The sequence below is a fragment of the Chaetomium strumarium genome, assembly GCF_033439665.1.
Source record: "Chaetomium strumarium strain CBS 333.67 chromosome Unknown B0T15scaffold_1, whole genome shotgun sequence".
Taxonomy (NCBI): Eukaryota; Fungi; Ascomycota; class Sordariomycetes; order Sordariales; family Chaetomiaceae; genus Chaetomium; species Chaetomium strumarium.
Window position 1 is genome coordinate 1,096,536 of NW_026944429.1, and position 20,552 is coordinate 1,117,087.

The window sequence follows — 20,552 nt, forward strand, 5'->3', positions numbered from 1 at the left end:
ATCTCGCGCTGCGAGCACAGCACCCGCCATTTGGTGGGTGCTTCGTTCTGTTGCTCTGGTGCCGCTTCGCAGCTATCTTGGTCAAACCATGACACTCCCCGGTTCTGGACGCTACCCGCTCGCCGCGCGCTCTCCACGAAAGTAACAGCAGAAGCTTACTCTATCTTGCCGTCCGAGTCTACAAATTCAATCTACTCTTTCATAATCCCCCTTCTTCCTGACATTCTCGGCAGTGCTCCCAGCAGTCATCTCGAAGCCGGTCGCTCGCGGAATCCATCGATTTCAGCATTGCGCGGTTCTATTTTCTCGACTACAACTGCCCACCACGTCATTGACCGATCGATTGCGAGCTCACACTAAGCCTCGTCGCATGGTCCACGATGGCTACGGGTGGTACCGCGCCGCCTTTGGCACTGTCAAGCCCTCCCCCGCCCTTACGGGACAACAGTCCCAGCAACCTCTCGAGCCCCCTCAGCGAGCCTGGAGAAGAAAAAGATGAATACGGCGACGAATCTGAGCTAGATACACACGACAACAACCATGACCACAATACGCCGACGCGAAACGCTCCCGACGACCTTGAGCAAGACGCCGCCTCCGAGTCGGATAATGACAGCAAGCTGTCCGAAGTTGACGTCAACGATTCCGAAGCCGAAACAGAAAGGCTCTACGATACTCCTCCTAAGAACGGCTCCGCTCGCGACATTGTGAATACTGCTGCCGATGTTGGGCAGAAGCGGTTCACCGACCGCCGAGACCGGGTTTTTGAGCGTAGCCCAAGCAAGCTCCACCAGCAATTACGTGCCGACATCGATACTGAACAAGTGGGTAACGGTCGCAATTCCGGACCCGAAGACGAGGAGGACAACGACGACGTCTCAATGCCGTCCAGCGAACCCGAGGTCGACTCGGTCAAGGGGCCACAGCTCGAGTCGCCCTTGCTGGCTAAGAAGAGCCAAGTCGGTCTTTCTGATGACATGACTACATCCCAGTCCACTAGAAAATCGTCAGTCGATTCTCGAAAACGGAAGCGTTCGTCCGCAACCGAGCACTCAGAATCTGAGCTGCCCCTGAAGAAGCGAACCGGCTCGATTGGCGGCGTCGACCGTGAGCCCGCCGAAGACATCGCTATGGTAGATGACGAAGGTGTCTCAACAAACCCACAAAGCGGTAATCAAACCGCGGATGAAGATAATGAAGAGCTAGCACCCACAACAGAACCGAAGGAGGAGTCTGAAGACGTGCTACCGAGCAGGTCCAGGAAAGGGAAGCGCAGCCCAACAAGAAAGCGGAAGAACAAAAACCCCGCGGAACATGACATGCAAGACGAAGCGCCAGATGAACCCCCCGAAGAGACAGATGCGCACAGCCTCGAGTTACCCACACCGCAGCCAGAGGACGACCACGCCGAAGAAATTGACGAGGAAGCGGAGGAAGCGCACCGGAACGAGGAAGAGTGTATGCGGTCGACCCATTCGCATCAGGGCGTATTGCGGCTAACTAGGCGGCAGTGAAACGGAAGAAAGCAGCATGGGAAGAGCTAATAGCAATCGAGAAGCAATTCAGCAGCTTCCGGGAGCGGTGAGTGCACCGCCCGCGGCAACACACTTCCGGCTTTGTCCTAATTCTCCTGCAGCTTGTATCAAGAGCGACTGGAACAGCTTAACCAAGAAGAGGCGTCGCTCTTGGGAGACAACCCGACCCATCCAGAGTACCTCGCTATGCTGCAGTGCCTTGAAGAGCGACGGGCGGAAAAGATAAGGATAGCCGATGTTGAGCTGCAGTTCAAAATGTCGGTGCTTGAACACCGAGCGGTAGCTGAACGTGCCCAGATCATGTCGCAGTTTTATCAGGCCGTACGTGAGTTGCGGGAGGAGGTCCTGGCAGAGCTGGGCCAAGAGTGGTACGAGATCCAGCATGAACGTCGCCGTGCTGCCAACACAATACCGGACTATGGGATACGGTTCCCTGCGACAAGGGCAGAAGCTGTTAGAAACGCCGTGTCATACAACAAGGAGGTCTCGGTGCTTTCAGGGTTCGCCAAGCACGTCGGTTTTCCAGCGGCGCCGTCAATCCATGGCGCGTCTGAGGAACAGCTCGACGCTGACCTTAGAGCCATACACGTGAGTGGCCAATACATGGATTTGGCAAACTGCAACCTAACTGACCATCATCTAGAGCTTGCGTGAGCCGATGCCGATGCCGCGTCAGATTCCGAACCATCTGCCAGCGTTCCGGACAGACTACACAAGCAACCTTGCTCTTAGTCAAGGACTCGGTGCTGCCGGAGAGCAGTTCATCGAGCAAACACCGTGGGCGAACCCAAATCATCCGTCCCATCAGGTGCACCGTCAACAAGCGCACCGCGACGCTAACGCTCCACTTAGCTACGCCGTGCCGTCGTCAGTGCCTCGGAGATACCCCAGCCAGCCTGGAGGTCTCTTCTCTTCGAGCGTAACTACGATCCCCAACGGCGATTCCCCGGTGCAGGTGCAGAAAGCACATTCACCGGCCGTGCCTGAGAAGCTGCACGGATCCAGGATGGGGCCCGAGCCATTAAAGCGAGAGTCCGCCATACATGCATCTTAACCTTCATCCATTCATTTCTTTTCTTTGTTGGAGAGGACTAGCGGTCATCGTCATCATCATTGGTGGGGTTCAATGGAGTTGAGGGGGAAGCATTGAGAGTAATTTTCACGGCCATGGCCGCAGGCAGGCGGATTTGCATTTCGCATACTCGACGTTCATGAGTTGCGGGGAGCGGTTTCTCTGGGTCGCTCTCGGGCCGGCATTTGAAGCGACAAGGATGCTGTGAAGCATCTCGGCGTATTTAATGTGGGATAGATGAGACATGTATCGATATGGATGCGTATTGTACATCCGGGAGAGCTTGTTCTCCGGCATGCCGTAACCTCTGTTCAAACAGCTAAAAGTAGTGTATGACATGCGCCGTAAGTAATCCCTAGGTATCGATCGGCCAGCCCCCATGGTCGAGCCAGTATTCCATGCCGTGAGACACTGATGCGAGCGCATGCGAAAACAAAGCATTGCTCTTGAACCGAATTATGACCCCCGAACTCCGTATTGGTGTGATTGTACTGTACAACTGATGCTCTAGCCGTTTCCCTTATACACGGTTCATAGACTGATTGACAATGTCACCCCGTAACCTAGGTCCCATCTACCACTTTTTTGCACCGTCGTGACGAGAGGCAGACCTCACCGGCGCATCGGGCACCTTGACATCCTCGAACTCGTCCTGGCCAATGGCGTGTATTGTGTAGGCATCTGGGAAGACATCGTGTAAGCCAGCGGCAACATCGGAAGGGCCTGAGATCTGAAAAGTTTCGGGTAGGCATATCGTACAAATCCCGATGGCAACAGCGGCTATGCTGAGGCCGACGACAGAGTTCTTGACCAGGTAGGGGCGCCTCGCCCGGATGAGGGCGGGCGATTGGCGGTAGCGGCTGTCGTAGTAGGTCGAGCGCGGGATTCTGTGTACGGTATAGTTAGAGTGCATTGTTGGAGCATTCTACGATAAAAAATCAAAGGCCTACCCGGCCATGGCTTTGTGCTGGAGAATCGCACGGCTTCTCTCAGGTGACGATGTTGACCTCGAACGGAGAGTCGGATGTTGCCGGTGGGATTGTATTGAGTGTGCCCGCTGCGATAATAGAAATCGCCTGTTATCGTGAGCAAGCCAATAGGCGGCCGGTCGCAAAGGCAGGGGGCACGTGCGCCCCATTGCTGTTCCCCTTCACGTCACTGCTTGCGCTCAGGCCCCAACAAGCGCGTCTTGTAGGGCTAGAACAAAGCCTGGACCTTCCACTTCGCAACTTCCCGATTCTCCAACCCACTTCCACACATCAACACCATCGACGAATCTGAGCGACGAGGAAAAGAAAGGATCTCCGACTGCTAACGGCATTGCGCAATTACTGCGGGCGATGGAATTAATGAACTTGATGCCATCAACTCCTGCCACAACTTAAATTTTCCCCAGTTTGCTGGGGATCAACATTCGCGCGCCGCGCAGAATGCTTGTCGTTGCTGCTGGTGTTCAGTAGTCGACAAATATCCTGAAATCCTGAGCTCTCACTTAGAGACGGCGAACTTCACTGCCACGCCAGTACATTTGGGGTTTCAACAGCTTGATCTTCTAGACTGGACATTGGCAGGGGCTTGAACTGTGCGGGTCACATTGAGATACCTTTGACTGCCTTGCTTGTCTTTTCGCATACGACCAGGCAATTGGCATCGACTGTCTGTAGACTCCTTAGCCCGTGCCTGTCGCGTTCAGTATCCAGCTCGCCACACATCCCGTCCCATTCCACGCATCATACAGTGCCTCTGCCTGGAGGCACGTGAGAGATCATGGCGGCCGACTCATCCGCCCCATCAGAGACGGCCCTCTCGGTCGCCCAGCAATTACAACAGCTCAACACGGCTCGGAAAGTGGTGCTGGAGAACAACTCGTACTACGACAAAATTGTCAAGGGTATCTTGCCTATCATAGGACACAATGCTGCGCTGGAGCTACGACGATGGGGCGCCGAGTTCCTGGCCGAGTCCCTCGCCACGCCGGTGTTGAGGATGAGCGAGAAAGAAAACATGACGGTGGCGGTCCTCGAGACGCTGAGGGGATTGATTGAGGGGGCTGATGAGGACATGATCGTACTCAAAGCTAGCGTGGCGGCGGCCGCGAGCGCATACCCTGTCGCGCTGAGGTGGATGTAAGTGCTTTGGCCCTTTGATGCTCCGTAGCATGATGGGTGTGGTGCTTCCTCATGAATATGCACGGTTGTGTCAAGAGAACACGCTGACAGAAGTTCTCGCAGAATACATAACTCTTACCACACGGAAAGTTGGGAGCACATGTCGGCGATCAAGTCAAAGATCTTACAGATCTGGGACGGGGCGCCGGTCCCCGTCAAGCTGAGTTGTATCAAATTCGCCCAGCGGGTTGTCCTTGCTCAGACAATGTCGAACGGGATGGAGCAGAAAGTTAGTGGAATTGCTATCCATGGTGATCATCATAGCTGACGCAACACATACAGTACGGCGGACTTGACATCTCGCTGAACATGATTCCGCCGAACCACCCCTTATTAGACCCCAGACAGCTTGAGGCAGAGGCAACCGGCCTTCTGGATAGAATGCTGGGAGTATTGCAGGACAACAGCAGGTTGGCTGCCCCGAATCTGTGCAATCTGGGGTCATTGACAACTGACCGTTCTCACCACAGCGATGCTCCGTTAGTTGACGCTACTCTCAACTGTCTGTCGATCCTGATGCGGACCCGCCCGAGCACATCAAATAGGATTCTGAACACAGTGCTCAACTTCAACCCGCTAAAGCTGGCTAACTCCCCTATGACACCAAAGACAAGAGTCCTGGTCAAGTCCCTGGAGAAGACCACCCGTCTGTTCCTGACACATGTGCTCAAGCGGGATCCCGGCAATCCTATGGCAGGGCGCATTCAGCAATATATCGAGCGGCTGATACGGTCACGGGCCGAGATATTTGACGAAGCAGGACGGAAGAGAGCCCTGGCCGATCATGCTGCGGCCAGTCTTGGGGATGCCAAAAGACAAAAGACGGAGGGCGGTCTTGCCCAGGTCGTTATTCCGCCACTGGGGCCAGGACCACATACTCTTGCTGCTGTATTCACATTGACGAACAACCTCGGCCTGGCCGCGTTTGATGCCACCCAACTGCCAGTGAATCTTGCCGCCAAAATCAGTGTCAGGGCATTGGTCGCTCTGGACAAGAAGGTTCTGGACTTAGCCGTTAGTGTGAGTGCCATTCAATACCTACCTACAGAGAGCAGAACAGCTATGCTGACTCCATCCAGGGAATCCGCGATCGACTCACTTCCCTCCACGCGGCAGCAGCCGTGGCAGCAGCGGCAACACAGCCCGCCGAAATCAACGCCGCAACTGCTCCACTGGGTGTCGACGAGGACGATGACGATTACGAGCCAGACCTGACTCCGGCCGAAGATACCGAACAGATCCTCAACAAGCTCGACAACGCCCCTCCCGAAGAGCCGATGCCGAACGCCGACGCTGGCGCACCCTTGGTGCTCGGCCCATTCAAGCTTCCGCCACCGCCTACGCTTGATCCCAACGTCGCCGCCAAGCTTAGCCAAGCGGCAGCCTCTCGTGTCTTCGGGCCGCTATCAAGCCTCAAAGAGGGCGCTCCCTTGCGGAAACCGAAGGCCGGCATCAACCGACTCGCAGCTAGCTCGTACGACCGAGATTCCTGGCTGACTCTCATCACTCGCCTAGCGACTCGCAGCACCGCAGGTCTCGAAGACGTCAACAGCGGCATCAAGCCGGAAGACGCCGGCTCGGCGCTCGACAGGCCACGGATGTCGCTCGGGGACACCATCCGTGAGATACTATATAACTACATCCTCGAGGACTGGCGGCGGCGCATAGAGATCGCCGTCGCCTGGCTCTGCGAGGAGTGGTACAACGACCAGCTGACCAAGCGCAGCGGCAGCGACGCACCTCTACACTACGAGAACTGTGCACTTCGGTTGGTCGACGGCTTCCTCAGCTACATTACCGCGCAGGACAAGGTCTTGACCCGGTTTCTGGCAGAGATACCTGAGCTGAGCAGGCCACTGCTGGGGAAGCTCAAGGCCCTGTGTGCCGACCCAACGACGGTGCAGCTAGCGCTGACGACCTTGCTGTATCTGGTGATGATGCGGCCGCCTGTGCGAGACATTGCGCTCGACACTGTCGCGGAGATCTGGGCTGAATGTAAGTTTCTCTATCGTCGTCTGATTGCTCAACGACATTGTCACTGATGACCTCGTTGCAGATGAGGACGCGCGCCCTCTGGCAGCCAAGTATCTGGTCAAGTGGCGGCCGGGATTCATCGAATCCCAAGCCCACGGTACCTCAGCGCCCGCCGGTAACAACATGGCGATCGCAACATGAGCCGCGCCAGAACTCAGGGGAGGGAGGGGTCGAGTGAGCAGTCATGCTCTTCTTGGGGGACGCATTACTTTTGCGCATTTAAGTTCACATTCACGGGCATATCCATTGCACGCCAAAGCTTGTTAAGAGAGGGTAGGCCATTTATGGATGGGGTAAATGGCGTTGGGACGACCAAAATCGCGAGGGGAGCCTAGTGGCTGGGTTTCTCGCTCTCAGCGAAAGGGCCTTGCTGTACGATATCGCATAGACCGGGACTCGCTTTCACCATCAGTTTTGAAATAGCGCACGGAATCTACTGGGAGCAATGCAAATATAACTGAATCTCTCAGCACAGTCGATACGAAGACGCGACGCGTCGAGATTGATCATCAGCGTATGCGGAGTGCCGTCATACGGGTTTAGGATCTTAGCGACATTGTTTTAGGAGGCCTGAGGGACAGCCGAAATTAATATGCAGAGGAGAAGTCCTTTCCAAGAGCGGGAGCCAGCTCAAGATCGTAATGCAGATACATAAATGATGTGGAGGAGTCGATGTTGTTCATCAATTGACAAGCTTGCTCTCATCCGTTGAAGTTTCAGGGGGGGAACTGTGGTCTGGTGGTGTGTATCCGTATGTGCATGTTTGAACGTGACGCAAGGACCTCCTTGTGAAAGCCAGGCACAGACTCTTACCCCTGTCTCAGCTTCGCGGACCGGAGAGCAACAAGCTTGGCAGAGGCTCCACTCTAACGCGATGCTCGAACGGTTGCTGTGGCAGTAACAGGCTCAGCACGCTAACTTAACGCGTCGAGAGGTTGGTCTTGAAAGAGGGTTCCAATCATCCAATTCCCAGGCTGCTACCTAGTCGCCATGGGAGATCTATCATCGATGTCTGCGCGCAATCGTGCGGTCTACAAGGAGTTCACCAGAACTTAATGATCAGTCAACTCCTCAACGGAAAGCTGTTTGTTACAGTCCGACTGCCCTTCCATCAGTCATCACACAGATACACTCGCTGCTAGCCTCTGTAACGGTTCCGGCAGGGTCCTAAGTTACCGTGCCAATCAAAGAAACATCCAACATTACTAGTCAACGTCGCTTGATCACCCGGACTTCGCCAGATGCACGCTGAAAGCCATCACCTCCGAAAGACTAGGACAGCAAAGCTTGGTTTCTAACCGGGTGGTTACTGCCATCACTGGTTAATAAGAGGCAGTCTATAAAAAGCATTCGAAGCAGACACGTTCTAACTGAACCCCAGCAGACCCTGACCCACTTTGAGGTGGAAACAGAGTCTAGCCCTGGCAATGCCATCCAGGTTCTCCGTGTCTTTGAATTCATACTCCGCCGTCACAAGCAATGCGCAACAAGCTCTTGAAGACCCGGCCAAGTTCCGATCAAAAGCGAACCTTTTCAATCCACCAGGACGACGGCCACAGTATGTTTTTGACCCCCGCTTTGTGTTACTGCCCCGGGTTCCTCTTCTCTGCGGGTCCTAGGCCATATGCTCCGGGATTGTGCAGATGCTCGGAACGGCAGCTTGCTGTGTCTGGAAGGTGCAATGTCCTGTTAGCTGCGAGTAGTTGAGGTCCTTCTCCTCTCGGTCAGGACTACTTCTGAGTGGAATGGCGGTTATAGGATAGACTACCAACGGAGGCTAACAGCTGATCACCAAGATCTCTCGTCAGCGACCGTCGTTCCCGCAGAGGCTGCACCGGCCACGACACCGACCAAATCCACCCCAAACAAACCGCCAAAGTCCTCGCATGAACTCCGCTCGCTCCGGTTGGCCCTCTCACCTGCCTCCGAAGGCACCATCAACTCCGCAATGCCCAGAGCGGCAACTAGCGGAGTGAATGGCAAAGTCGAAGCTGATCCCACTTCTTTGTCCCCGCGCATCCCGAACCGCATGAACTCGACCATTCGGACAGTATCTAGCTTCGAGGATAGCAAAGGCTATTCGGAAGAGGATTCCAGCTCCGACGGGACACCGTCACAGTCAAGGTCCCGTGACTCGGGGTTCTCTAGCTCCCTCAACAGCACCGGCAGCGTGTCTTCGTCGATCTCGCAGCAACGGGGCCAAGCAATGCGGAACGGGATAAGCAAGATGCCTTCAACTGGCGCTTTGAAGTCGAACACCTCCGGGACGACATATGATAGCGGGGACACCATTCTCGACACGGCGCCGAGGGTATTGAGAAGTCGTCCGAGCTTTGCCGATTTCCAAAGAGAGAGCAGCCTGAGCCAGTCAGCAACAACATCATCAATATCACCTCCGAACAGCAACACCGACCCCGGCGGTGGATCGGGCTCGAACGAGCTCTCCCTCGCCGCCACCGAAGCACAACTCTCCAACGGCTGGGACAACTCAGTCGGCAAAGCCGGCCTGGGCAAGACGGGACGGGTCATCAACCGGCTGGTATCCGACAATGAAGCGCTCAAGCGCGACATCCAGATCGAGCGACTCCGCGCCGAAGAGTCCCGGCAGGCCGCCCGCCTCTTGGAAGACAAGCTCGAACGAACCATATCCGACTACGAGTCACGTTTACTCGAGGCCAACGTCACCAAGACGCTCCTCGCACGGAAAGAGCGACAGGTCGAGTCCCTACAGGACGCGGTTGAGCTCGAGCGGAAACGGGCCGTCGACGCGGCCGGGCGTGAGCGCATCTGGAAGGAGGAGATGGAGAAGGCGCGAGCCGACGCGAAGCGCCAGGTCGAGGAGGCGACCAATTACGCGGCGCTCTGTGAGGGCCGGTACAACGCCATCAGCAGCCACTGGAAGGACCAGGGGGAGGAGGTGAAGCGGGCGATGAGCAAGATGCGGAAGGAGGTGGAGGAGCTTTCGGCCGAGCGGAAGAAGGACGACGAGAAGATCGAGACGCTGCGGGAGCTGTGTGACCAGCAGGACGGGAATATCCGGGAACTTAGGCGGCAGAAGGAGGAGATCGAGAAGCAGTTCGAACGGTATAAGCTCCAGCAGGAGGAAGAACTCAGGGAGATCAAGAGGCTGGCGGATCAGAGGGAGCAAGAGCAGGAACGGACGTTGCAGGAGGCGAGGGAGGTGCTGAATAAGCTGAAGTGGGCGTTGAACGTGAAGGAGAAGATTGCGTGGGCTCAATAAGGGATCGATCGAGCGCAAAGAGCCGGCTGCCGTTACCGTATCCCAGGGCTGGTCAGCCTGATTCCTTCTCTATTTCCTTTCTATAGCGGCCATTTCCGCTGCTTGCAGTTACGACTGAATGACCCGATACCAGGCAACTTGGCCGAACAGCCCGGCCGAGCAGAACAAGGCGGGTGGATAGAGCAGTTTGATTGTCTGGTTTTGGTGGAGGTACATCGCCAGCAAGCGGGCAAGCGAGCATCTTTGCAATGCACATTGGCCATCAGCGAACCTCTGGGTCAGGTATTGTTGTCTACAATCGTCTATTCTTCTATTCGCGGGCTGCGAGTTTAGGGGAAAAGGGGCTTTCATCGAACAGGAGTTTAGGCGTTTGTCAAGAGGGTATACGGACAAGGAGTTCATCAAAGCATAGCATGTACTACATACAGCATCACCAGCTTAATCCACCTTTCATCCGGCATATAGTCTATTGATTCCGCTCTTCTTTAGACTGCAGTGCTCCTCTAGGCGACAAAGGCTAGGATAAAAACAGTTGCATATCATATCGAAAACGAATAGTATCGGGCAACGAGCCTTGCGTGATACGACGGGATAGTACCTACCACTTATTATACTGGGTCATCTCGTAAGCTGAGGTTTGAAATCTGACGGCCTTTTTCGGCACCACATACCTGATGTTTTACATCAACCCACACCGACCCCCCAACACACGTTCATCCTTTGCCTTAACCCTTGACTTCATTTTGTTATACCAACTAAGCTGTCTGGCATTGGCGCCGTTGATGCTTCACAGGTTGCTTTTTTAATATTTGGGTTGACAGGTCGAAGCTTCAGGGGCTCTGACCGTTCCAGGGGTAAAGGTGAGAGATAAGTAACTTCATGACAATGTTATATAAGCAGAGTACCTAGAGAGAGTTTCCCGGGTTTGATTCAGATAACTGCTTTGAGCTTACTAGTAGCAGGCATTATCGCTGTCCCCTATTTTGCAAGCGTAGTATTACACGTCAACGTCTCCCACCAGATTGATTCCTCCCATACCCATAAATCACCAAGCAATACCTACCTAAATCATCGTTAGGATGTCCAAGCCCGGTTAAAGGATGGTTATACCTCGGGTGAAGCTGAGCTAGTCCCGGGGCTCGGGGCGGATGAAGCCATTCAGTAGGTAGGCACGCGTCCATCGCTCGTTCCTTCTTCTGGAGGTCTTTGCCACCATGTCCCACGTTTATTCGTACTGTACGGCTTAAAACATCCGTCATAACAGGCGACTCTCTTGATTTCATCTGGTTTTCGTCTTCATCAGTCCCTGCATCGGCCTTCCTCTGTTCACTCATGTGAATGGGCTGTCGCTTCTGGATCGGACTATGGCCTCTGGAGTGTATTGCACAAGCTCGTCCTGAAGCCTTTTCCAGGGATTTTGATTCCCGTCGGCTGGTAAGTTCATTTGAATTGGTTGATTACTCCCTCAGCATTGAAATTGGTTTCAATTTACGCTCTATCGTTACAGGTGTGTGTCACATTGCACCGCGATGGGGTTTTATGATGCCGTCAGCAATGACAGATTGCTGCTATCAAATTAAGCTAACCTCTAAAGTTGGAAAAACAAGTCCTGTTGTTCTTTTTCTCCTGCCGCCTCGCCCATCACCACGATGGGTTCTCCGACTGAGTTCTACCTTGCGACCTTGTGGGGATACAAGCCGAAGGCTGTCAAGCAAGTAATCGATCGTCTGGTTGACATGAATTTTGTGAGCCCCTCACCCCAGTCCCTTCTGAAGGCCTCATCTGACTACCGCTCCAGGCCCATGCCAAGTTCACCTACGACAATCAGTACCACTGGTTCAAGGTCACCTGCTGCGAGGACGATGCGCAGAATATTCAGGAGCAATTCGCCATCCTGTCCGGCGAGATTGAGGATGCTGCGTTTGAAAAGTATGAAAATGATATCTTGAACGACGATGACACACTTAAGGTAACCCCCGGCCGCGCCCGGTAACGTTCTAAACAAGCTGACGGCGAAGTAGCCACTGTTTGACAACGAGTGGTTCAGCGAAGGACTTCTTGAAAACACATCGGATGATGAAGTCGGTGAGTCCGAGGGGTATTGCCGTCCGAACAACCTCACCGGATATCCCTGCGTCGGAGTATGGGACGATCTGGACAAGAACAGAGAGCCGTACTCTGTTTGGGATCTTATGACTGGCACCGACTATCAAAAGCTCAAGAAAGAGACAGGCGTTGAGCTATCGGTTCAGCTCGTCGGCAAGTTAATCCATATTGGTGGCTATAGCGAGCAAGCTGTGTACAAGGCCCGGGAGAAGTTGAAGGTGCTGCTTACGATCAAGGTGAGAAACTACCAGCCGTCCAGTTTAGCCAGTTGTTCGTATTGATTGGTATCACAGAAGCTGTTTAGTGCACCGCGCTTGGCAGAGAACCTGCTCTATGTTGAGGACTACGTCGAGCCGGACCAAGACGAGTTCAGAGCCGATATTCGATACCTGACTAATATCGACCCAGAGTTGACTTCTTCGACCCTCCTCGATCGACTCAGCGTAAACAACTTGGGAGACTCTTACCAGACGCTCTACCGTGAAGCAGCATCAATCCGACTTTGCACCTGGTCCCCAGAGAAGCAGTTCCGCGTTTCCTTACTCGGCCCCAGAGTCCCACATCGGCGCAAGGACAGGACCGCCTTGAGGAACCGCCCTGTCGTCCGCGCAAGAAAAGTCGACCAGCTTGCCATCACTGGAGCAGAGCCCAATGTGTCTGGACAACTTGAAACCGGAACTGGCACTCGGGTTGAGACTTGGATGGAAAAGGTTCCATGCCACGTTGGAACTGTGACTAAGCCGGCGCATCCGTTCCTCAATGCTCAGGCTACTGGCGCATCCTCAGCTTTGTCTACAAATGAGAGCCTGATTGACCTCGTCGAAGAGCCACTGGCATCCGCTGATGAGCTCCCCGTGGCAATCGCATCCCAAACGAACGGCAGAGCATTGCCCTCAACTGCTGTCGCTACCCAGAGCCCCTCTCTTCGGCTACTGGAATCACTCTCAATAACCAAGCGCAATGATGACGCGAAAGATGGACTCGCATTCACCGGTCATGACGCTCTAATTGACATTTTTGCGCCTGTGGACCTAGTGAAACAGAGCTATGCTCTATCTTCGGGCATCAACTGGGATATGCCTCCCCTTGTCCCATCGACTGCCGGTAGTGAAGGGACCAAAGAAAAGAGCGCTGAGTTCGAAGAGTGCTGTTCAGCCCACGCTGGCTCATCAGAGCGGAACCGGACCGGAATGACGGCCTTCGATGCAAACCCATGGCGGCCCCGTCAAGCAAGCGCCACCCATGACAAGGAGATCATTGACCGATATAAGGCGTATCTTGAGTCGGGCGCCGAGCCTTTCCAGCCTTGGAGCGCATCACATACAACCCAGCCACAAAATGTCCTCACCGGAACCCGAGCTTCTGACCAGTTGCGGACAGTTGATGACTTCGCCGCCGATGTTGAAGCAGCGATGACCAGACTCCTGTCTACTGGACCGTATCGGCGTGGCAGGATCGCAGTGCGGGTCGAATTCGGGCGCGCACTTCTCGTAGTGGCGGATCAGACCGGGCTCGCATTCAATGACAGCAGGACACCCAGCAACGGATGGAAGAAGCCAGATCTGATGCAGAATCTCAAGAGAGGGTTTGGTGCGAATCGAAACTCACACTTCACCAAAGTATTGTCTACATATGCCTCTGACATTGAGGATATGATCAACATGAAAGTGAAGGACACTCGCCTTTGGGAAGAGAAGCCAAGTCGTGCCTGGACTGTCTATTCCTTCTACTGCAGCCTGCGTTCTATGGAGAAGCTGGGTCGCTTCATCGTCGACATTGTGGATGATGGCACCGCGAGCGATGCTTTCTCATACTCAATCCGTCTGCAGAACGAGTTTCTGGATGTTGATGCACCGATGCCCATTTGCATACATGCGATCCGGCGCAATTGGGATCTACGGGTCGTGATGTCTCACGTCAAGCCCAATCTTCAGGAACAATACGAGGCCTTCGCCAAGTCCCTGCAACAGACTCTGACTATTGAGTATGTCGTGGCGCACCCTTATTTGTTCACTGATGGATACACTTATTGACACTAATTTGCAGACGCGAGGGCCGGACCCCTCCGGTTCTGAAATATGCTGTTCACACCAGCTTTGCTGTGAAAATTGATGAAGTTCGTGTCCAGGTCAAATGGCGTCACGCCAGTCACAAGAACCTCAGTGCGCTCGAGATCACGGAAGTCAACCAATACGAAACAGGGCCGTACTCAGACGACGGAGTATACTCTTCTGGAAATGAATGGGAAGGGTATCTTGCTCGCTACCCCACCGATCGAGTGATCAAAGGGATGCTCTCTCGGGGCGAGTTCCCGCGCTGGTATGAGGCAGCGGTGGTGTCTCTCGAGCTCGAAAAGCTCTGCCAACAGAACCAGACTCTGAAATTCGGCGAGAAAGCCGACTGGGAAGTCGGTGATCTCAAGGCACGCGGTGTCTTCTTTGAACTCTATGGTCCGGCCGTGCAAATGGTCAAGAACATGGACCATGTTGGCAGGAACGATGACAACAATCTGTCAACGAAATACGGCCACCTGCTGCTTCAACCTAATAACCCTCCACCTTCCGTCCCAGGATCACTTCCAGTTGATGGGCAGAACAAGACCCGACAGCGACAGTCCCAGAACCGCGCAAGCAACTCAGACGGAACGGGGTCCGAGATCGCGTCGACTCGGTCCGGTTCTGCGTCTGCTCGCCTTTCGTCGACATATGCGACTTCCAGAGCCCAAATTACAACACAGGACAAGCCCGGGCTGAAGTTCTGGTAACTGTCACAATCAGACGGGACCTTGCGCTTTGATATGCCACGGGTCGTATTTCAGAGGGGTTCCTTGTTTCGAACCTCATTTTCATGGCGTACCGTCCCTCGGTGGGTTTTCTCCTTGTTCAGAGGTTCCGAGTGCGACCGTTCATTCACCATGGGATGAGCTGGAGGGACGTTTGTCATGGAGTTTTGCTGTCTTTGGAATTGCCGGCACCCAGGAAGCTTCATCGAAGGAGATCAAAGAACTGTATCCCCTTAGTGCCTCCTCTCGCCGACACTCGCGAGGACATAACTCTAAGGCGGAGTGGTAGCTCTTTTCTTCAGCGTGGAGCGCCCGGTGGCATCGGAGAGCCTACGGTGAATGACAGCTTAGGTTCGATGTTGGAGATTAGATGTGGAATTAAGTTTGACGTGGAAGACTGCCAGAAGATACAGTATGGACGGTCCGGTCACATCGTTGAGGAAAGGATATATTGTCTTTCTAACTGTACTTGTAGGGAAAGGCTCACCTAAAGGCATAACAACAAGGCATGCTGTCCTCGGGTATGTACAATACAAAGGTCTTCATGACGGGTTGAAGTCTGGGCATACCAGCGGATTGCCATGACTGGTCCATGAATAGCTGTAAACGGGCATTGATTTGCACGTTGCTAGCACACTATCCGTAGTACTGACCGAATCCGGCGTCAAAATGAAGGGTTCCTGCAGTGGTAATTGTGCTTCTAGTTTGTAGTAATTGTGTAGTAGGAATACGGATACGCTCCTACGTACCTTGAGGTAAGTACGGAATATAACCAACCGAATGCGGAAGGACGTTATAGGCAGCAATTGCGTCATTGTGCAGCTTCACCTTCCCTGGTTCACCGAACCCCAAACCCCTCGGATCTCCAGCAAATAAGGAAGAGGCAGGGGAGATGGCGCGATTGACATGCATTCACGCGTCGTTGTCTTTACTCACCTTGTGGTTCGTGGTTCCATTGTGTCAAATCAACCCGTCCAGACTGGGCGTGGGGGTCTGAATGGTTGCATCCAGGCTGAAGATTTTGCGTTCCTTTGGTGTCGTACAGCATGTGTTCTCCGCATCCACAAGCAACCATAAATAAGCTTAGTCCCGCAAACCCGGGGTTTTCCACCACACATATATTCTGCATATATGTATGCCGGGCCTAGATGCACGACACCCCCAACCGTTGATCATGACCTCAACCACAAAGGAGCCAAACATGGACGAGACTGCAAAGCGCCCGGGAGACGAAGTCTCCCTCTCGTCAGGCGACGATGCTATCCTCCCGGAAGGCCAAATCGACCCCGTCTACGAGAAGAAGGCCCGCGTCTTGAACCGCGCTGTAAGCCACCACCAATTATCCGCTTTCCCCCTTTTCCTTGCCTTATTAACACACCTCCCAGATCCAGGACATCGGCATGGGCTGGTACCAATGGCAGCTGTCCGCCGTGATCTCGTTCGGCTGGGCATCCGACAACCTCTGGCCCATCGTGACGTCGCTCATCTTCACGCCGGTGACCAACGAGTTTGGCCCGGCGCGCCCGCCTCTCCTCACGCTGAGCCAGAACATCGGCCTGCTGGCCGGTGCCCTCTTCTGGGGGTTTGGGTGCGACGTGTTTGGGAGGAAGTGGGCATTCAACCTCACGCTGGGCATCACGGCTGTGTTCGGCATGGCGGCTGCAGGCGCGCCCAACTTTGCCGCCATCGGCGTGTTTGCCGCGCTCTGGTCGTTCGGCGTCGGGGGGAACCTGCCTGTCGACTCGGCCATTTACCTCGAGTTCCTCCCAGCGTCGCACCAGTATCTGCTGACCGTCCTGTCGGTGGCGTGGGCGATCGCCCAGGTGGTGGCCACGCTCGTGGCGTGGCCGTTGCTCGGGAATCTGACCTGCGCCGAGGGGCAGGTGCCGTGCACGCGCGGGGAGAACATGGGCTGGCGGTGGTTCTTGATCACCATGGGCGGGATTACGGTGATCATGTTCCTGGTGAGGTTTTGGCTGTTTACGATCTATGAGTCGCCCAAGTATCTGATGGGGAAGGGGAGGGACGAGGATGCGGTGCGGATTGTGCATGAAGTTGCCAGGCGGAATGGCAAGACGAGCGACCTGACCGTGGCGGACTTGAAAGCGTGCGAGCCGGAGGGCTATGTCCACCAGGCCAATGTGGCGCATGCCGTCAAGCGCAAACTCGAGGATATCAAGTTCGAGAGGGTCCGGACGCTGTTTGGGACAAGGAAGCTTGCCCTGTCGACTGGCCTGATCATGGCGATCTGGGCGTTTATCGGGTTGGGGTATGATGATTTTCGAGATCTCTTGCGGATCGAGCGGCAGTTCAGCTGACGGGAACACAGGTATCCCCTCTACAACGCCTTCCTGCCGTATATCCAAGCGACGCGCGGAGCGGATTTCGGCGACGGATCAACATACCTGACGTACCGGAACTCGCTCATCATCGCCGTGCTTGGCGTCCCAGGCGCCTTGCTCGGCGGATTGTTGGTCGAGCTGCCTCGGTTCGGGAGAAAGGGGACGCTGGCACTGTCGACCGTCCTGACCGGTGTGTTCCTGTACGGCTCGACTACAGCCCTCAACTCGCAGGCCCTCCTGGGCTGGAACTGCGCCTTCAGCTTCACCAGCAACGTCATGTACGCCGTGCTCTACGGATTCACTCCGGAGCTGTTCCCGACCCCGCAGAGGGGCACTGGCAATGCCTTGAGTGCGACTTGCAATCGCATCTTCGGCATCATGGCGGTTTGTACTCACCTGTCAGCTTGACCGTGTTGTTCCCATGAAGCTGACTCATATCGTAGCCCATTGTTGCCATGTTTGCCGACCTCCAAACCGCTGCGCCCGTGTATACCAGCGGGGCCTTGTTCATCGCTGCAGGGCTGTTGGTGCTTCTTCTGCCGTTCGAGTCAAGGGGAAAGGCAGCGTTATGAGGTACCATTCGGTTGGACGCAAAGGGGAGCTTTATCGAATACATCCCAGCAAGCGACTCAAGACCTCTGATCCACATGGGACCTGTTCTGTGATAATCATGTGCTGTGACTCCCCGAGGCTGATGGAATATCCCATGTCTTGCATCTGACCAGCTACCGTATTCACCTTCCCACGACACTGCTCCTTAGAGGCTTCGAGAGCTTGTGAAAGGGGGGAAAGGGGCCAAAGCGTCGAATATCGATCCGAAGCCTAACGAAAAAAATACTTGACCACAGCAGATAGTCCTGCAGGCGTCAGGCCATTATCTCGTACAAACTTGGGACTTCTCCTCATCAGAGTTGGGCCATGAAGCCTGCCGGCTAGGATACCAAGGGGAAGAGGACAAGAAAGAAGCAAGCCTAGAGGCGCGAACCGGTGTTCCGTACTTAGGAGGGTAACCAGCGCGAAATACACTGAAGGTGGTAAGTACTAGTAAGTCATGATCCGGATTGTACAGTACGGTAATCTCAGCTGTGCCGTATATACATAACCTGTCGTCAGTCGATGCCAGTCGGGGCCTAGGGAGAGATGACGGAGACAACATCTATGCATTCATCTCAGTGTTCTATAAGTTGAAGACCTCAAACTTACTGTTTTTAGTCGGGCAGCGCAGGCATTGAACTTTGTTTCTCGCGTTTCAACCGTAATCTCAGAAAGGTCGTAGTACTTGGTCAGATTCATCAAGGACATGTGAAAATACCGCCTACCCTTCCACAGGAGACAGTACAACCATCAACCCAGACATGATTCCGGTTCAATTGATGTGCTCCACCTCCACCTCAGTTGGTACACGTCTATGACAGATTGGCAGTCAAATCGGAGGGGATCGGATCGGCATTACAAACGCGCAAGTTGGTGGGCTGATGGAACCTTTTTAGCCTTGAAACGACGGCTCCGCTTTGGACGTCGTCTGCCCTTTGGCACTCCCGCCCCATATCATGAGTCTTATTATGGAACCAGGCCATCCTTCCTTCCCTTTGTCATCATCTCCAAGCTTACCTTCCTCAACATTTCTTAGCAGCTTGAAAGTATTCTTAGCTTAGCAGTACCCTTTCCCCTCCAGCATACCTTAATTTACCTCACCTTTCACACACACATCCAAAGGAAGAAAAAAAGAATCTCAGAATGTCATCTCTCAACAACCCCACCTCGGTCACCTCCCTCCGCCTGACCCAAGGCACAGCCCTCTTCCTCTCCTCTTTCTCCTCGGGCGTCTCCCTGACCCTCTCCGCCTTCGTGGTCCCGCGCCTGCTCGAGTCTCCCCGCGGTGTCATGCTCACCCAGTGGCTGCGCACCTACACGTTGGGCGCCACCACCATGCCCTTCGCGACGGCCGTCACCGCGGCCGCATACGTCTGGCTGGGCCTCAAGACGCCGGGGATCCCGCTGGCTCGATCGCGGATGTACCTGGCTGCGGCGGGACTGACGGTCGGCATTATCCCGTACACGGTTGCTTTCATGGGGGGTACGAATGGACGGTTGAAGGAGATGGAGAAGGAGGCGAATTCGGTTCAGGCGAATGTCCCCTCGCCCGAGGTGCGGGCTGAGGAGAGGAGCGCCAAGGCGCTGGTGGACTGGTGGGGGATGTTGAATCTGGGTAGGGCGGCTATGCTGATTTCGGGGGCGGTTTGTGGGTTGGTCGCGACGCTTTAATAAGGAAGAGCGGTTGGGCCCGGCAGCGGGATGATGCACGGTTGGGGGGTATTGGGGCTTTCGGTTGCTTAGGTTACATACCAGGGCAACTTACTGGCAACACGGACAGAGCCTCCCTCTCCGGGAGACGACGATGATGGGCCGGCGATTCTGGCATGTACATGTACGATACCGACGAGTCAGGGCGATAATTCCGCTGAATTCAGCTATGCTTCCGATCCCCGTGGCGCCCCGGCACCCCCGGGACGCTAACCGACCCGGTCACTCCGCCATGTGGAGACTATCCCAACTAACATCCGCGATCCGATTGCGTCGCGCAAAGTGATTTACTTGCTGCTGCCCGAGCTGCCTGACGATGAGCTCGATGAGCCGTAGCCCGACGAGTATTTGTAGCCGCTCGGCGCGGTGTAAGTGGAGCCGCCGCTGCCGTTGTTGTAGTAAGTGATGCCGTTGGGGTTGGAGGAGTAGTAGGAGCCGTCGCTGACTGTCAATTAGTACGGTTCAATTGTATAGAGATCGGAGGAACAACTCATGTATTAGAGTAGTGGTACGAGTTGGAATTGTTGCCATAGTCGCGGGCGCAGTAGTGGTTGCCCTGCAACGCAGGAGGTCAGTCATTTCTGGTAGCTCGACCACCAAATGCGACTCGAACTAACCGAGCTGTTGGTGCCGTGGCTCTTGTAGGTGTATCCCTTGTCCGACATCTTGAACGCTAATTGTCAAAGTTGCAAACGTGGGAAGCTTGATGATTGCAAGATGGTGGAACGGATGGATGATGCTGAAGAGAAAGTCGGAAGGAGAGGAACCGGTTTGGAGCGCACCTCAAGAGATCAGACAAAGAAAGAGCTCAGATACTGCAAGGCGTTGCGCGCGGAAGGCTTCCGGGCGAGTTATGTCAGGGATTCCATGAGACAGAGCTGGTGACACCAGACTAGCAGCCGAGACATTGAGAAACCCGAGAGCGACTATTAACGTTATTAACAGAGGAGCGGCATCTAGCAAGCGGC

General features: G+C 54.7%; 8 protein-coding genes across 8 annotated transcripts; 6 read left to right on the forward strand and 2 right to left on the reverse strand.

Annotated features, from left to right (window-relative positions):
- Positions 1 to 28: 28 nt before the first annotated feature.
- Positions 29 to 2,887, forward strand: B0T15DRAFT_516122 (Sds3-like-domain-containing protein). Its single transcript, XM_062868236.1, has 4 exons — positions 29 to 1,458; positions 1,512 to 1,581; positions 1,637 to 2,123; positions 2,179 to 2,887. The coding sequence occupies exons 1-4, from the start codon at positions 381 to 383 to the stop codon at positions 2,587 to 2,589; spliced, it is 2,046 nt and encodes a 681-aa protein (XP_062725438.1). The 5' UTR covers positions 29 to 380; the 3' UTR covers positions 2,590 to 2,887.
- B0T15DRAFT_516125 (uncharacterized protein) lies at positions 2,888 to 3,634 on the reverse strand. The gene is made up of 3 exons (XM_062868237.1): positions 3,558 to 3,634; positions 3,367 to 3,494; positions 2,888 to 3,288 (listed from the first exon to the last, which is right to left on the reverse strand). Exons 1-3 carry the CDS (start codon positions 3,563 to 3,565, stop codon positions 3,182 to 3,184), a joined length of 243 nt encoding a protein of 80 aa, XP_062725439.1. The 5' UTR covers positions 3,566 to 3,634; the 3' UTR covers positions 2,888 to 3,181.
- A 549-nt stretch (positions 3,635 to 4,183) lies between these two features.
- On the forward strand, positions 4,184 to 7,306 carry B0T15DRAFT_11088 (uncharacterized protein). Its single transcript, XM_062861499.1, has 6 exons — positions 4,184 to 4,733; positions 4,839 to 5,004; positions 5,058 to 5,185; positions 5,246 to 5,795; positions 5,855 to 6,770; positions 6,832 to 7,306. Exons 1-6 carry the CDS (start codon positions 4,375 to 4,377, stop codon positions 6,948 to 6,950), a joined length of 2,238 nt encoding a protein of 745 aa, XP_062725440.1. The 5' UTR covers positions 4,184 to 4,374; the 3' UTR covers positions 6,951 to 7,306.
- Positions 7,307 to 8,010: 704 nt separating this feature from the next.
- B0T15DRAFT_11103 (uncharacterized protein) lies at positions 8,011 to 10,104 on the forward strand. The gene is made up of 2 exons (XM_062861501.1): positions 8,011 to 8,367; positions 8,606 to 10,104. The coding sequence occupies exons 1-2, from the start codon at positions 8,289 to 8,291 to the stop codon at positions 10,048 to 10,050; spliced, it is 1,524 nt and encodes a 507-aa protein (XP_062725441.1). The 5' UTR covers positions 8,011 to 8,288; the 3' UTR covers positions 10,051 to 10,104.
- Positions 10,105 to 11,699: 1,595 nt separating this feature from the next.
- B0T15DRAFT_488375 (uncharacterized protein) lies at positions 11,700 to 14,920 on the forward strand (the record flags this gene model as incomplete). The annotated part of the gene is made up of 5 exons (XM_062866506.1): positions 11,700 to 11,795; positions 11,849 to 12,019; positions 12,072 to 12,392; positions 12,450 to 14,140; positions 14,203 to 14,920. 5 exons carry the CDS (start codon positions 11,700 to 11,702, stop codon positions 14,918 to 14,920), a joined length of 2,997 nt encoding a protein of 998 aa, XP_062725442.1.
- A 1,219-nt stretch (positions 14,921 to 16,139) lies between these two features.
- B0T15DRAFT_389676 (major facilitator superfamily domain-containing protein) lies at positions 16,140 to 17,852 on the forward strand (the record flags this gene model as incomplete). Its single annotated transcript, XM_062864504.1, has 4 exons — positions 16,140 to 16,262; positions 16,324 to 17,246; positions 17,268 to 17,664; positions 17,724 to 17,852. The coding sequence occupies 4 exons, from the start codon at positions 16,140 to 16,142 to the stop codon at positions 17,850 to 17,852; spliced, it is 1,572 nt and encodes a 523-aa protein (XP_062725443.1).
- Positions 17,853 to 19,017: 1,165 nt separating this feature from the next.
- On the forward strand, positions 19,018 to 19,545 carry B0T15DRAFT_488377 (uncharacterized protein; the record flags this gene model as incomplete). The annotated part of the gene is made up of 1 exon (XM_062866507.1): positions 19,018 to 19,545. One exon carries the CDS (start codon positions 19,018 to 19,020, stop codon positions 19,543 to 19,545), a length of 528 nt encoding a protein of 175 aa, XP_062725444.1.
- Positions 19,546 to 19,708: 163 nt separating this feature from the next.
- Positions 19,709 to 20,461, reverse strand: B0T15DRAFT_11217 (uncharacterized protein). Its single transcript, XM_062861515.1, has 3 exons — positions 20,202 to 20,461; positions 20,097 to 20,140; positions 19,709 to 20,025 (listed from the first exon to the last, which is right to left on the reverse strand). Exons 1-3 carry the CDS (start codon positions 20,247 to 20,249, stop codon positions 19,872 to 19,874), a joined length of 246 nt encoding a protein of 81 aa, XP_062725445.1. The 5' UTR covers positions 20,250 to 20,461; the 3' UTR covers positions 19,709 to 19,871.
- Between the last annotated feature and the right edge of the window lie 91 nt (positions 20,462 to 20,552).